At 44.8% G+C, this 17097-nt stretch overlaps 1 protein-coding gene across 2 annotated transcripts in view; it reads right to left on the reverse strand.

Annotated features, from left to right (window-relative positions):
* COL4A1 (collagen type IV alpha 1 chain) overlaps positions 1-17097 on the reverse strand; it is a 153284-nt gene that overhangs the window by 89397 nt on the left and 46790 nt on the right. For both annotated transcript variants that reach the window (XM_021929770.2, XM_021929771.2), the window contains exon 2: positions 2544-2603. In XM_021929770.2, the coding sequence (XP_021785462.1) occupies positions 2544-2603 (60 nt within the window). The remainder of the gene's footprint in view (positions 1-2543; positions 2604-17097) is intronic.

The raw sequence follows: 17097 nt of genomic DNA on the forward strand, positions 1-17097 counted from the left end.
GGAAGCTGGCATGGAACCTCCCTCGGGACACAACTTCCATATGGCCCCACAACTTCTCCGCCTTCCTGTCCTAAGCAGGGGGCAGGCCCCATGCAGGCTTCAAGCCAGGACAGGCACAGACCTCGCCTGGGCGGAGGGGGCCGCCCCCAGCAAGGGCTCCTCCTCGGGCAATGTTGAGATAAAATGCTGGAGGCCCCTTTCCTTCAGGCCAGGTGCTGGACACCGCCTTCCCTGCCTCCCCCACACACGTAGCCCACTCGGAGTGGAAGCGGCTTGGCGCTGAGGGGTGTTACCAGGTTGTGGAGATGTCAGTTGACAAGTAGGGAAGGCTACACCCTATGATTCTCTCTTGTCATGTCTTGATGAGCGGATTTTTGGGAAAAACTGAAATAAATTAAGCTAAAAAAATTACAAGTTTTTCGGTTTTTAGTTCTGAGTTACAGCCTCCCTCTGTTGCCTAGGCTAGAGTGCAATGACGCGTTCTTGGTTCACCGCAACCTCCGCCTCCTGAGTTCAAGCTATTCTCCTGTCTCAACCTCCTGAGTAGCTGGAACTAAAGGTGTGCGCCACCACGCCGGGCTAATTTTTGTACTTTTAGTAGAGACTGAGTTTCGCCATGTTGGCCAGGGTGGTCTCAAACTCCTGACTTCCAGTGATCCTCCTGCCTCAGCCTCCCAAACTGCTAGGATTACAGGCATGAGCCACCACGCCTGGCCTAAAAAATATACACAAGTTTATAGATGTGGATAGAATAAGAAAGTCTGCAAAGCTCCAGAGCCGAGGAAGGGCCACCAAGGCCCGCCGGCTGGACAGAAGTAAATGGAAATAGAGGTGGACATCAACCCTCCTTTCCCTAGGAGGGAGCAGGGCCAACTTGGCTGCAGCCCTGATGCTTTCAAAGTCACATGGAAAACAGAGTAATCATGATACAGGCCTTAACTTCGTCTTTGTCAGTAGCTCAGAGCTCTCCATTGTATAATTTTAAGGACATTTTTATGAGTTTGGTGAGCTCACATGTATATTTCAAGTTAGGTTTTTAACAAAATGTCTGCGGCATGAGAAACACTTGCCTCTACTTTAAAATAACTTTTTTTTTTTTTTTTGAGACGGAGTCTTGCTCTGTCACCCGGGCTGGAGTGCAGTGGCCGGATCTCAGCTCACTGCAAGCTCCGCCTCCCGGGTTTAGCCATTCTCCTGCCTCAGCCTCCCGAGTAGTTGGGACTACAGGTGCCCGCCACCTCGCCCGGCTAGTTTTTTGTATTTTTTAGTAGAGACAGGGTTTCACCGTGTTAGCCAGGATGGTCTCGATCTCCTGACCTCGTGATCCGCCCGTCTCGGCCTCCCAAAGTGCTGGGATTACAGACTTGAGCCACCACGCCCGGCCTAAAATAACTCTTGAACATGCATACTGGAAACCGCTAGAAACAATTCCAAAGTAAGAGAACAAACAGAGCATGAAGATAAATTAGAGTTGATAAGAAAAGATGTGATATTTTCCTTACGTACTCCATGCATTCAAAAACCATCCAGGTGACACTACTGCCACCAACTATCAGGCATATTTTTTAAAATAATAATGTTGGCATTTCAGCAAACAGCCAAAAAGAAACCACAGAATTGTCTGTAAACTAGAATTTGCTGAATTTCAAAAGCATCAGTCTGTGGTCCAATAAAACCTCTGGCATCCCGGGGAGGGAAGTAAGAATTCACACGCTGGCCAGAATGACACCTTCAGTTTTCTGGAAACAGTATCCCACAGAGCACACTCCATTCTACAGGGTCCCAACCTGCTGCGCGCACCTACACCAGAGGCCAAGTGGCTTAAGGTGGTGGTGTTTCCTCACGGCCACACCTGGTTTCCACAGTGACCCACAGATGGTACCAGGACACTGCACTGTTCCCTGGATAAAAAACAGGCAGGCACCCTCTTTCCGACCAACTGAAATGCACACATTCAACTTGCCTTCCAGAGAAACTTATCTTTATCTGGAGCCCTGATTCTTAAATGAGAGGAAGGGGAAGAGTCTGCTTGGAAATATATTTTAATTTTACATTTGGGAAACACTAAGTTTCTCAAGCAATATTTTTATAAATAAATCTAGACAAGCGTGTGATGGATTAAAAGATGGTTTAAAAATACTAATTTGAAGAGAAGGCCTTCAAGTAAAATAGGACATCGTTCTTTTTCTGGAAAAATGCTAAAATTAGTTCTTACACATCAATTCCAAAAAGTACAATAGATTCAACAGATTTTCTGCCAATATACTTGTTACTCTTAGAGTCAAAAAGGAAAATAAACCAAATATCTTTTTCTATGTTAATTGCCACATACTGTTACATTCTTTGGAGAATAGCTATTATAATAATATTACTACTCAGAAGTAATGTCAAGCCTGGCTGGGCTTCATTTGTATTGCTCTGGGGAAATTATCAAAACAGTAATGAGGCTTTCACCTGAATTGCTGATTATTCGGTTACTGTTAGTGTAGTACTTACTGTCCAATTCAAAAAGAAATGTTGTGATTTAAATGTTGGCAACTCACCTTTTGTCCCTTCACTCCATGGCAGTCACATTTGCCACAGCCAGAGCCAGCACAGCCACCCTGGAAGGAAGAGAAAACATCTTTAAATAGAAGAACACTTTCAAAGCGAGGCTGATATAAAATGGAGATGGTTCTGGCATCCTGACTTGTTTATAAGCGAAGCCCGCCCTGCCCTTCGGACACAGTCTTCTCTGCACTGGTTTTCATGGGGCCATCACGCAGTTCCACTTAGGGTGCAGATCCCCGGCCCAAATAGACAAAACAAAGATCCTTGAGTAGAACAAATCAAAGTGTTACTCAGTCCAAAAAGTGAACAATGTCACCTATACTTTTTGTCCTTTGTTAATTTATATTTGAAGTTGGCTCCCTCGGGGATTAGTTTAACAGGGCACCACCCCTATTTGCAAAGCTACCAAAATGTCCATCCTTCTTATTTAGAGGTGTCAGACCTAAGACCATGGGAGGCTGAGAGCTTCCAACGGCGTGGTCCCAAGAGCACACGGGCATGCAAAAAAAGTTTGTACAGAGACAGAATAAAGGAATGAGCTGATTTTTAAGCCCAAATCTTAAATAACTCCTTTTTGAATTCAATTAAAGCTTGAATGTCCCATTAAAGAATAGTCGACAACAAAATATTCTTGTAGTTCACTTTTTTTTTTGAGACAAAGTGTTGCTTTTGTTGCCCAGGCTGGAGTGCAATGGCGTGATCTCAGCTCACTGCAACCTCCACCTCCCGGGTTCAAGTGATTCTCCTTCCTCAGCATCCCAAGTAGCTGGTAGTACAGGCACCCGCCACCACACCCGGCTAACTTTTTGTATTTTTAGTAGAGATGGTGTTTCATCATGTTGACCAGGCTGGTCTCAAACTCCTGACCTCAGGTGATCCACCCGCCTCAGTCTCCCAAAGCGCTGGGATTATAGGCATGAGCCATGGTGCCCAGCCTGTAGTTCACTTCTAACATAAAATTTAATGTTAAAAATGCAAGGACATGAATCCAAGCATGTGATAAAAGCTAGAGAGGAAGCGAGCTACCATGTGTTCAAACACCTATCAGGTGCCACGCACAGTCAGCTATCATCCTATTTAATGATCATAACAGTCATTTCAAGATGGGTAGTGCCATCCCCATTTACAGATGTGGAAACTGAATTAGAAGGTTTATTATAACATGCTAGGACAAAGTGGAAATTAGAACCCAACTTCAACTTCCATTATGTAAAATTGCCATCCCATGAAAAGACAGAAATATGTCGGTACAAACACGCATTTGCAATTTCCTTAGAAGAATCCCAGTTTTAAACCATGACAGACACAGGTATTGTGGACGGAAGGTAAAGAGGTATGAGATGAATAATCGGGTTAATAAGCTTTATTAGAGGCTCTGCTTTAAGTCTGATAGAAAATGTTTACTTATAATCCACTTCAGGTGATTGTCATTTCCTGAAAACAAAATCATGCCACTAACAGTGTTGTGATCGTGCAAAGCGTATATTTTTAACAACATATCCAAAGCCTCAGCTGCACTGCCATGGAGACCTCTCCAAAACACAATCACATCTGGAGATATTTATTTTGTAAAAAGCTAAATCTGAACAAGTGCCTCCAAGACAGTAAGCTGTTCTCAATTTTATATTTTGGAAAAGGGAACAGCTGACAACAGTCCAAGCAAACTCCAGAGATGATGGGTCTGTGTTTTTCTCTGACTCACATTTTAGGCCATTTTCAGCCTACACTCTCATAACCTCCTAACATTTTAAATCAATCCATGTGCACAGATTTGCTTCATAATCTGGGTTGTGGTGACCACTGGGAGGCAGCCAAAGAGATGAGGCGAAAAATCTGTAACCTGTGCTCCAGGACGTTCTTCCAGAATGGACAACTACGAGCACAGAGACCTCACCAGAGGCACCTAACTCAGCTAGCGCTGCCATGTGCCTAATCCCCAGGTGAGGGCCACCTGCTCCCCACCTGGCTCCTGCAAAAAGCTGACTGCATGTCTCTGCTGTCAGGCTTATCACGTTTCTCCTTGTTTACTCCTGTGTCTCCGCGGAACCCCCTGAGGGCTTCGGGGGCAGCCCTACCTGCAACTCCCACCGGGCTCCCGGCTCCCGTAGCACTGAGCCTGATGTGAGCTGTGTTTCATCTAAGACGACATCAACTGTAAAACCCATACTAAGAAATAAAGAATGGGCCGGGCGCGGTGGCTCACGCCTGTAATCCCAGCACTTTGGGAGGCCGAGGCGGGCGGATCACGAGGTCAGGAGATCGAGACCATCCTGGCTAACACGGTGAAACCCCGTCTCTACTAAAAATGCAAAAAACTAGCCGGGCGAGGTGGCGGGCGCCTGTAGTCCCAGCTACTCGGGAGGCTGAGGCAGGAGAATGGCGTGAACCCGGGAGGCGGAGCTTGCAGTGAGCCGAGATCGCGCCACTGCACTCCAGCCTGGGCGACTAAGCGAGACTCTGTCTCAAAAAAAAAAAAAAAAAAGAAATAAAGAATGGCACTAATTAAACAATGACACATTATCAGTTGTTAGATCTATCCCAATTTCAGAGTTGTTAAAACATCAATAAATGCACATCTTAGAATTGATGAAATCAGGACCCAATTACAGTTGTATTCTTGGTGCTGTTACTGGTGTTGCCCATGTAAGCAACCTTAAATAACAACTGTAGATGGAAATCCAGTGGCACCGCGCACCTCAACTCACAGTGCGTTCGTGCACAACTGCGCTGTGCAACAAAGCCCCAAACAGGGAACTCGGCAATGATTGCCTGACTGCTGCACATCACAGAGTAGCCAGGGAAGAGCCGGAGACTCTGGGGAGTGCGCTGGCACCTGACACCTGGCACCTGGAGCTGTCCGGACCAGCTATTCCATCACCAGGTCATCTCCAAGTCCCTGGGGTTCCAGGACAGCCTCTTTGCTGGGATTATGCCACTGCCTACAACCTGTTTGCGTTTGAGCCAAGTTCAGAAACACGTCTCTGTTCTTTAAACTCTGCTGTGTTTCATCCCCCTCTTACAGATATCAAAAGGAAAACCCACCAGGCTAAGTCTCATGTATCTGCTGAGTCCATTTAGGAAATGTCCAGCAGTCATCTGGGCTTAGCTGGCAGAAACTCAACACCAGCCTGAAGCAGTGTGGATTTTCGACTTGTGAGTCAATTGCTGCTTTCTGGGAGAGAGCAGATTAAGCAGGGATTCAAGGGATTGAAGCTGAACATGGCTATGTGGTGATCTGGAGTTTTCCGAAACGTTGATAAAATCTCAGAAGCTCATCTTTCTGCAGTTTGAGGGAGGTTATAAAAATGAATTTCCTGGAACTGTGCCCTTAAGCCATCCGTGAATGCCTCCATTGCCTGGGACTGCAGGTAAGAGGCTGCGGGGCTGTGACTGTGGACACTGGGGTCAAGAAGCTTCTTGTGCTTTTGGTACAGAAATACCCCTGGCAGGTGCCGGTGACAGGCGGGTGGGTAGTTTCACCCTGGGGACCACTTCAGGTACTAACGAACACTGAGGAAAATCAGAGATGAGAAAGGGCTGACCCCCGACCCCTGGCTTCCCCCACCACCTTACACTTTTTCATAAGCAAGTATTTTTTTTTAATCCCAGACCAAAAACAGGTATGGCTTTACTTGTGTAGGGAACTTTATTATCAATTCTGGCCCCAGAAGGCAATTCTAAAAAATGGATCATTCCAGAAATATCTAAATTAGGGTCAACTTTTCAGAACAAAAGATGTCTAAGACCATGATTTTTGTGTCACATTCTGGGTGGTCTAGCATTTTATGTAAATGGTTTTGTTAAAAACAAAAGAAAACAAACAAACAAAAAAAACTAGCCTTTAGAATGACAAGAATGACAAACAAATATCCTAAGATGTATGTTTACTTGGTTAAATAAAATCTGTTTTGAAATATCACTATTCTGGTCCTTTCTGTTATATAAGGGCCTGTGCTGGGTTTCAACCTGGCATATCAAGGTATTTTAGCTGCAATTCAAGGGTTCACTGTTAAAAAGAAAAAAAAAAGTACAAAAGATGACCTGAGTACCCCTTTCACTCAGGTGTAATGTATAAGCTTGAAATAGTGAATCAAAATAAAAGCCTTAAGTAATGCAAGTCTTAATTCTCTGTTGTAAATTACTATGTTTAAAAGGGGTACATAAATAATGCAGGTTACCCAGGTTCACAATTACACTGGTGACCTGACATGTGAAAAGCTATGTCACCATTTCATCATTTCCTGAGGAATTACATCTTGTATCTGGACTCCCAGAAAAATCTAAAGCTATAAACAGACTGGTGGACTCCACCGGCCCCCCGATGGCTGCACCTCTCAGGGCCTTTATGAGGGCTCTGCATTCTCCCCAAGTCTGGATGACCCCACAGATGAGTTCCCATCCCATCTGTTTCAGGTTCTACAACGGGAATAACTGGTACATTCTGTGCGGTACTCGTCCTCTTCCTGGTTTTCCCCTCATTGATGTTCTAGGGTCAATGAGTTCCAAGTTCCTGGAGCAATGCCTGTGTTGTCTGCCTGTGAGGCACACACTTAACCCAAATGGTCATGATGACGAAAGTCGGTCACGAAGGCAGTCTCCACTTGGAAGACGGGGAATATGGCTGGGAGTTCTCAAAGGAAAGAAAGGTGAGGGTCTCGGTCTCTCTTATAGAAGTAGACCAGCCGCGGACAACAGCAACACAGGTACCCCAGACCAATGCAGAAGAAAAGGATCCCAGAAAGCTCTTGGAGTTGGGGGTGAATTTAAAGCTCTTGGAGTTGGGGGTGAATTTATTATTTATGCTCCTAAAACTGTAGACAAACTTCATGAAAACCAAGTCACTTTTGAAAGTCCTGTTAGCCTCTTCCCCGTAGATCATGTGGCCTACAGAGTATAAGAAGTTATCTCTAAATGGAAGCTGAACTGAATTAACTGTGTTTGAAACAGAAAAGAAAATAATAATAATAGTCCCTAATGGACTCTGTCAGACACACACACGCACGCATAACTCCAATAGCAGAGATCAACTTTAAACGAAAATAAAAAATACAATATGAAAGGAATGCAAAGGTACTACAAAGTAATCCCTAAACCAAATATCTTTTATATTCTCTGAAAGTCTCTTAAACTTTTCAGGATATGTTAAAATAATTAATGCTGTGAAACTTTTCTTTCATGCTCAATTAAGATACTCAGAGACCTACCATCAGTATTAATGTTATAAAGTATCTTAAGTTCTTAAAATACACAAAGATTTTACAATACGCAGTACGAGTGCCAAAGAAGAAAGGGGAGGAAGAGAAGCCAATGATTTTAATATGAAATAAAGCCTATTTCTGGTTTTCTCGGATCTATAGACCAAGAGGGCGCTCTTCTCAAGATTAAAGTGAATTCCATTCGAGAGGATGCAAAAAGAGGAAAGCTCACTCACTCTGTGAGGAGGATGCCTTTTTAACTGAACTGAAGAACTCCAGCTGCTATGCTACTGGTGTGTGTGTCTGTGTGTGTGTGTGTGTGTGTGTGTGGGTGTGTGGCAGAGAGAGAGAGGGAGGGAGGGGAGAAGGGTGCAGTGTTATACAATTTAACTAGGACATGTCTTCTGATGAAGGCATATTTGGAATGAGTTAAACAGGATGAAGTCTTCAATTTTCTGATTTTTTTCCTGCTTTTGATGGAAGATAGACCTTTAACATCACAGCTTTAACAATTTTTATGTGTTTCACATCCCACCAAATAGGGACATGTGGAGATCTGCCAAGTCTAAACAGCTTATCTTTCAAATTCTTTCTCGCATTCCCTGTGCTGTGCAAAATGTCAAAATACTTTCCTGGTGATACTGCCGTCCAGGGCTCTTCCTGGTTGCAGCACTTCCTCAGGGAGTCTTTGAAATAATTACCTACCCGACTAAATCAATGTATGGAGACCAGAGACTGTATCTTAGGGCTACTTGGGCAGAATTAAAAGTGCGCAGCAGGCGCGGGCCCCACACGCTCCCGGTGGGACTGCAAGCAGAACATTCCCAGCCCCCCTGGAAGCCGCTTGGCAGCCCCTGCTGAAGCTGAGCCCCGGCCCCGGCTCCTTCCCCGAAATTCCACTCCCAGGGATAAGCCCCACGGCCACACAGCAGGGACGCACTGGTACATTTCTACAACTGAGGCAACTTGGGCAAAACCCCATTGACCCTTATCACGTGCTGCCGGGATCTGATCTTTTCAATTCTAAAACAAAGTCTCGCTCTGTCGCGCAGGCTGGAGGGCAGTGGCGTGATCTCAGCTCACTGCAACCTCTGCCTCCTGGGTTCAAGCCATTCTCCTGCCTCAGCCTCCTAAGTAGCTGGGGCTACAGGCGCAGGCCACCATGCCAGGCTAATTTTTTGTATTTTTAGTAGAGACAGGGTTTCGCCATGTTGGCCAGGCTAGTCTCGAACTCCTGGCCTCAAGTGATCCACATGCCTCAGCCTCCCAATATCTTGGGATTACAGGTGTGAGCCACCGCACCCGGCCTCAATTCTATTACTTTAAATACCACTTCATTCACACACACACAAGATGCTGGTGTGGTGAGTAAAAGACAACCACACAGATGCACCAGGCACTCACACTTTTGTCGGAGAGTGAAACCTCACAGACTGTATATGGAGAACGGACTTCCTAGCTTCTGTCCTGTTGGCCTGTGCTGCTTGTGTCACACTTGTTTTAACCGTTGTGGCTGTGAGGTTCCGCGAAATGGCTCTCTCCATCTCCATGGACCCCCACGGCCCAGGAATGCCCTAAAAAAGAACCTTAAAACTTCTCCAAAGAGAGCACACTCTGATGATCCCATCATATTAAGTTTAAGAACAGGGGCCTCTATCTGTGGGGAAAGAAGTCAGAATTGTGATGCCCTTCTGGGGGGAGGGGGTGGCAAAGGTGGGGACAAGGGAGGTTTCTAGGGTGCAGGAAACATTCCCTGCTTGTTGCGGGCAGTGACTACATGGGTGTATACATGGGTAAAAACTCATCGAGTCGTGCACTTGTGATTTTTGCACTTTGTTGTATTTCAATAAAATTAGAGAAAAAGGGACATGCTCAAGCCTGTTCACAGCAGCAGTATCCACAATTGCCCCAGCTGGAAACAGGTCAAGGGACTGAGAAACGATGGTGTATATTCACGGAAGGGAGTCCCCAGCCACACTGGGGCAGGCCAGCTACAGCACCCGGAGCAAGCTGAACCCAGGCACAAAAGAAGACAAACTGGGTGACTCCATTCCTATAAAAGTCAAAGCCTAACAAGATGATGTTGGATCCTGGTTACTCTTGAGGGCTATTGGCTAGAGGAGGACCCTAGGGGACTTCGTGCCTTCTGGTAATGTTCTGGCTTGCAGTCTGGGTTCACTAGTATGTTCACCTTGGGGAAAATGCACTGAGTTGTACCTTTTGCCTTCAATACGTTTCTGTAAGTTTCTAAACTTCGATAAAAGTTAGCTCCCCAAAAAAGTGTCCATGGCATTTAAAAATTACTAACAAAATAGGCCAAATGTTGTAGTATAAATAATGATTTCTTGAAAGCTTACATTTGCACAACATTTTTCAACTTCCAAAAATATATTTAGTATTGTGGTTTTAAAGGTAAAATTAACTTTTCTCCCGTATTCTCACAGAACTCAAAATCAATGTGCTTTCATCTACATTTGTTTTATTATCATCATCATTTTGTTTTGACTAATGTAAGATAGATGTGACCCCAAAGATGTGAAAATAATTCTTCAGCATTAACTCCCCTGAAAGGACAATTTAGTTAAATAAAATAATATTTCGGTTCCATTTAATAATGGAACACACAGAAACAAAATAGTCCTTACTACTGTTTAGAGTTACACAATATTTCTGCCCTAATTTGAAAACAAGAGTTGATACATTCTCGGCAAAAAGAAAAAAAAAAAAAAAGCACAAAAAATGTGAGAAACAGTGAATTTCTAATATGTAACATGTCTCTGTGCTGTAGCATGACTAAGATTTGTACATGTGAGGTACATGCTCTATTCTGCTTCTCATTAGAGACTGAGTTTGCAGAGCAGAAAGGCTCCCAAGAAACCACACGCCTTGAGGAAATGAGGGTGTTTTCTTGGCTTCACTTAGGATCAACATGTGACTGCAGTTCTGGTCTCATTTTCCCCGTCAGACAATTCTGTTGACTAATTTTTCACTTCTTTTCTTCCCTTTCTCCCACTAAACGGGGGTGGACATTAAATGTTCTTGCCTGGGGAATAGGATGGCCTGGAGGGAATGACCATGAAGGCCAGCACTTCACCTTCAGGTCATTGGTCTTTGTCCAGCTGCAAGCAGATGTGATTACGATTAGACTATGGGTCAGTGGTTCCTCAGATGGCTGTGTGTGAAATGAGTTGGTGGGCTTTGTATGTGTCCGCTGGGACCCATGGGTGGAAACTCTGTTGGGAGGAATGACCCGGGACGAGCCTTCCCGTGCTTGTGAGTCACTGGCCTGACGTACTAGCACAGTGGGGCAAGGCCAGCGCGGCCCCAGCGTCCGGGTCCCACGGAGCCCCTCCCAAACCAAGTGTCGGCTCCAGGCAAATGTGTAGACTTGAGAGACACTTTGTTCTCTCAATGAAGCTCAAACTCCCGGAGGAGAAATCTCCCACCCACAGAGCTGTCACTCTTACAGCTACTCTTCCCAGTTCCCTGGATTCTTTTCCCACCAGCCCTGCTCCCGTCCTTTGTAACTTTCATCTTTAACCCCTCCATTCCACCAATGCCTATTTTACAGGCACCCTTTGAAGAACAGCAGATTTTACCCAGCCAGGCATGAAAAAAGATGCTGGATGATTTCTTCCAGCTTTGGAGAACTGTGCAGCTCCCGGCTGTGCTGAAGGGCAGGAAGTTCTTCCAGCTATCCCCGGTTTTCATCTTCCATGGCCCACTCCTTCCACAGCCTGGTGCCACCCCGGCCTACACCAGCCATGTGGGCTTCTGCCTTCACTTTCAACATCTGACTCCCAAGCCCAGCGCATGCAAAACAGCCCCAAGGCCCCATGCCCAAGACTAGGGTGAGCGGGTGGGTCAGGGGCAGCACCAGCAGGCCTGTGCCAGGCACTCCTTCACAGGTCCTGGCAGTGCCCAGTCATATTCATCTTTTTCTTAACAGGTGGTGAGATTTACTTCCCAACTACTGCACGCCTGCATGGGCCAGGCACCCCCCATTGCTAAGAATACAGAGCTGAGTGTGTGAGCTAGCCGGATAAGGAAAAGTGAAATTACAATACAACATGGGCTGCAAGGGAGTTGAGCAGAGACCCACAGGCAGGCCAGAGGGGGACTCAGGGACCCCCAAAGTAGGGTGCACTTCAGCCGAGTTGTGAAAAGTCAGGGCTGTTCACCTAGGAAGAACCCAGCATGAGGGAAAGACGACGAGAACAGGCTGCCAGGCAGGCACAGGTGCGAGCCGGTACAGAATTAAGACAGCACATTCCTGGGGCAGACAGGAGTTTAACTTTTGAGATCTTGGCCGCACAGCCTGATAGCATAAAGACCTTGAACCCATGCCTGACTTACAGCAGAGGCACAGTCTTCTCCGCCTTAATTCTCCTTAGTCCCAGTAACACTGACTCTGATAAAGGAGTCTGTAATCGCTATCTGAAAAGGGATAGCACATTTACGGGAAGACTTACAGAAATTCCAACAACTGGGTGTAAGTGTCTTCTTTATTAATTCCTCATCATAAATACATTACTTTTTTTTTTTTTAGGTGGAGTCTCACTCTGTTGACCAGGCTGGAGTGCTTTGGCGCGACCTCAGCTCACTGCAACCTCCCCCTCCCAGGTTCAGGCAATTCTCCTGTCTCAGCCTCCCAAGTAGCTGGAATTACAGGTGCCTGCCACCACGCCTGGCTGATTTTTCTATTTTTAGCAGAGACGTGGTTTTGCCATGTTGACCAGGCTGGTCTCGAACACCTGACCTCAGCTGATCCACCCACCTCAGCCTCCCAAAGTGATTACAGGCGTGAGCCACCACTCCCAGCCAAATAAATTACATTTTAATCTATTCCATCTACAATCTCCAAATTTATAATAACATTTAATTTTAAAGCATGTTTCTGTACATAATTATATGTATATATGTATTTTATATATAATATATAACTATATGTATACGTATATGTGTGTATGTGTATATATATAAAAACTATCATGTGTTGTCTTTATGCCCATCAACATGATTAACTGGAGTAGGAGAAGGTTTGTAAAAGAAATGCACTACAGGTTGAATATTCCTAACCCCAAAATCCAAAATCCAAAATGCTCCAAAATATAAAACTTTTTGAGCATCAACGTGATACCACCCATGGAAAACTCCATGCCCTCTGACCCCACCCACAACCTTTACGGCATTCAACCTTCAGAAGAACTCCTAACTGGGTCTAGATTTGAAACCAGAGGATCACTTAGCCAACAGCTGCTGTCTGTCCCTCTGTGGTCCAGGAAGTGCACTGCATATTGTCACATGAAGCAAGAAATTCCAAACAAATGGTCTGGCTTAATACTATGATCCATACGTTTACTGGATGGCTAGCAAGAGGGAGTACGCAGATAGTATTCCCATCAACAGAACTCTCTTTGAAGCATATCTTGAAGGCTCCATTTGCCCCTGGAAGTGACACACAGAAGCAGGAGGGTGGCTTTGCTCTGAGGAAGACACAGCAGCGCCCATGTTCTATTTATCCCACTGCGTTCCACCAGCTGACCCTTTAAGGAGCCTTACAGTTTATAACACACTTTAAAAGGAAACATGAAAAGCCTAAGTGACTAGTGAAATATTTCAAGCATGACGGACATGCATCTCAAAAACAGAGTTTAGAAAAACCAGTGGTGGCAGTATTACCACTTTTTTTCTTACACAATTAAATATTTTAAATCATTGCTGATTTTGTGCTCATCTTCTCCACTCATCTCTTCCAGTGGAGATGTGGAATGTAACCCAAGTTATATGGCCTCCCGCCATTCTCTGTGTGTCCCCATCCTAAATAGATAAATTCCTCTTCTAAAAAGCAGACTTAGGTAAGTCCTGCTTTTTCACAGAACTGGGGAATATGCGACTGAACAGGCCTGCTACTCTTACTCACTTGGTAGCAATTTATTGAGCACTTACTATGTGCTTGCCACTGTACTTGCAATCTGGAGGGTAAAGGATGACTTAGACATGTGTTCTCAAGGAGCTTGCTGGCTAAGAGGAGAGAAGCTGCGGCCCCTACCATGTTAAGCCCATTACAAGGAAGGTGGTCAGAGAAGCCAGCAGGAGCACACTTCCCGGGGAGGAGGTCTGTGTGCTGGCAGAACAGCCCAGGTGTTGGCTTCAGCCCTGCACAGGGCTGCCTGAAGGCAAGAGTGCTGCAAGGACACGGGTGGGGCAGCTGCCTGTGACCACGAAAGGTCAAGTGTCTTCCATCTCATTTTCTAGCAGGCCTTGGGGAGGGTCTAAAGGTTTAGAGATGAGGGAAACCAATCCCATTCACTGGATTTTGGTGACATTCATCGGTGAGACTTGTGTCAAGTGGATTAGCATGAGGAGGGAAGGGAAGTGAGGAGACTTGCAAGGAAGTCCTTGCCCTTGGGGACGGGAGCGAGAGCAGGGCAGCTGCGGGAAGGGAGGAGAAGAAGAATGCAAGGGAGGGAGGCACTGAATTGGCTCAAGGACCAATTCAGTGTCATGGGGGGAAGACAGGAGGTTTCCTAGTGAGGACCACCAAAAGGATGGTGATGCCAGCAGGAACAGGGGGAAAGGAGGGAAAGGAAGGGAAGGAGGATGGCAGGAAGGGAGGGGGAAGGAGGCAAAGGAAAGAAAAGACTGTGACTGACCTTATCTTACGACAGGAGAAGGTAATAGGTCTCATTTTCTTGACTGATAATTTTACTGTCAATTAGACAAATTTTATGTGAAGATTTTTATTCTACGAATCAAGCTGTATATCTCATGTTCTTCTTATCTATTAAATCTTACCTAACTTTTTAAAAATCTTATCTAACATTTCAGCCTCCTCCCCATGAAATCTCCAGCTAGAGACAGGACACCTAAATAAACCTGCGTGATGTTCAAGAATCGTCCTGGGCCCCATATGACAGGGTGAATAGGGCATGGCTTCTACCTTCTGGTATATTCTAGACTAGGGGGAAAAACACATCAGAAAAACTAAATGACTCCACAGGACGACTGCAACAAAACTACAAGACGCTGGAGAAGGAAAAATGATTTTGGATGAGGACGATACCCGGGAGGAAGAGGAGAAGACAGCAGAGGAGGACGGCCACTTGTTGAGTGGTGCTGCCCTGTCAGGAACCAGCAGGCACTGTGAACGTGTGTCCTCGAGGGAGCAGGTGAACTGGACCTCAGAGCCCAGAACCACGGGAAGGATGTCAGTGCCCGGGAAAGCAAAGGAGGAAATTCCAGAAAGAGAAAGCAAGGGAACCAAATATGGAGATGAGAACATGCACAGGGAGTTTGAGGAACACTGGGAAGTTTAAAGAGGGTTGAAGTCCTGGTGTATTTACAGGTGCAACTGGAAATGCGGAGGTCGGCCAAGTGGTGAGGGGTTTGCATCCTTTCAAACCCAGCTATACTCTATTCATGCCCCAGGCCAGGGGGGTGTCCATCTAATACTTCCAGTAACAAGGATAGCAAATAGATATTCTTTCCTGTGGGGTAGAATCTAACCACACACTCACTATGCATTCAACAAATGCATTCTATTGATCAATTTAATATTACTTCCATTTCACAGATGGACTATTAAACGCTCTCTATGATAGCAATCATAGCTGTTCATCTCTTTTGTCAGACACCAGACATGTCTTTAAAAAATCTTCATGTTTAGACTAATCCCAGCCAGCCAGAATGAAACTAAAGTGCAGTTTTCATAACTGCACTCACTTGCAAGCCACTTTTCAAAAATAAATCGAAGAATTTATACTATTTATAAATGACAGATTCTGAAATGCTGCTGCACAGCCCCCAAAACCCAAAGAAATCACTCTTTAAAACATCACCTTCTAAGGATAATATTATCTGATTTGTATCTTTAAAACCAGGTTTGCAAACTCAAACATGATGTAAATAGAAACTGCACGTAAAAAACCCTACAGAATAACGAACATGTGGAAGAGACCCCACGTCAAACCCTCTCTGCATTTGACAAGTGGTCAGAGATCCATCTGGGAGACTTCCATGTAACATCCCTCCAAGGTCATGAGCAAATATGAGCAGAACAGCAACTAAAATCCTCCATAAGAATATGGAAGATAATGGCTGGTAAACCAAAAATGCTACTCTGCAAACCATAAATGCTACTTCCAAAGGCCCTACCTAAAAGCACAAGTACAACATTTGTGGTTAAAGAAGAAAAAATGAGGTATACCACAGAGAAAAGTTGAACTTTTGCTGGTCAAAGCCATGGTTTCTCAATGACATACGCTGGTATGTGAACAGTGGCAGAGGGTGCCAAGAGCTCTCTCTCCAGGACCCTGTGAGACACTGTGGTCAACTGTACAAGGTCAGTGCGTGTGGAGGCCTCCTTTCCAAACCACACTTCCTCACTATAACCCTGAGAGTGGAGTCTCACTCTTAAGACATGAAAACAGAGAATACATAAATAGAGTTTACCAGCACCGCTTGAAACCAAATGGTTTAATTAATTGACAAGCGTAATACTGTGTAGCTATAGCAATGTGCTACAACTTCAGAAACCATTGTCTTTTCCAAAGGAACCTAAGAAGAATATTTAGCAGCCTTAAGCCATTCATAATTTATTATAAAAATAAATAAGAAATACATAAACTATGGAAAATATAATTCGTTCCATGTCCCTGGTCCTTCAATTTGAATGAGTAATACACAAATAGCCCCTGTTTCTTTCTTTTCTCACTAACATTCTTTGAATACTTATTTTCCCATTGCCTACAATGCATACAATACAACAAGGCTATGAATACAACAAGGCTATAAGATTTGTAGAAATAGAAATATGGTTCCTAAAGACAAAGTACTTGTATTAAGCATGTTAACATCTAGAAACTTCTAGAAAACCTTTTGCTACCACATACTGTGAAGCTTAATAAATGAGCAGAAGTTACGTGGAGCCAAAGCAAACCAGGCAGCACTCAAGAAAATATAATTTAAACTGGGCGCGATGGCTCACACCTGTAATCCCAGCACTTTGGGAGGCCAAGGTGCGCGGATCACGAGGTCAGGAGTTTGAAACCAGGCTGGCCAATATGGTGAAACCCCGTCCCTACTAAAAAAATACAAAAATTAGCCGGGCATGGTGGCGCACACCTATATATAGTCCCAGCTACTCGGGAGGCTGAGGCAGGAGAATCGCTTGAACCCAGGAGGCAGAGGTTGCAGTGAGCCGAGATTGTGCCACTGCACTCCAGCCTGGGCGACACAGTGAGACTTTGTCTCAATAAATATAAATAAATAAATAAATAATATAAAAATAAAATAAAATGTTAATGGTAATAAATATTTTGAATTTGAAAATGTATTTCCATCTATTTAC

Source organism: Papio anubis, chromosome 15 (assembly GCF_008728515.1).
Source record: "Papio anubis isolate 15944 chromosome 15, Panubis1.0, whole genome shotgun sequence".
Taxonomy (NCBI): Eukaryota; Metazoa; Chordata; class Mammalia; order Primates; family Cercopithecidae; genus Papio; species Papio anubis.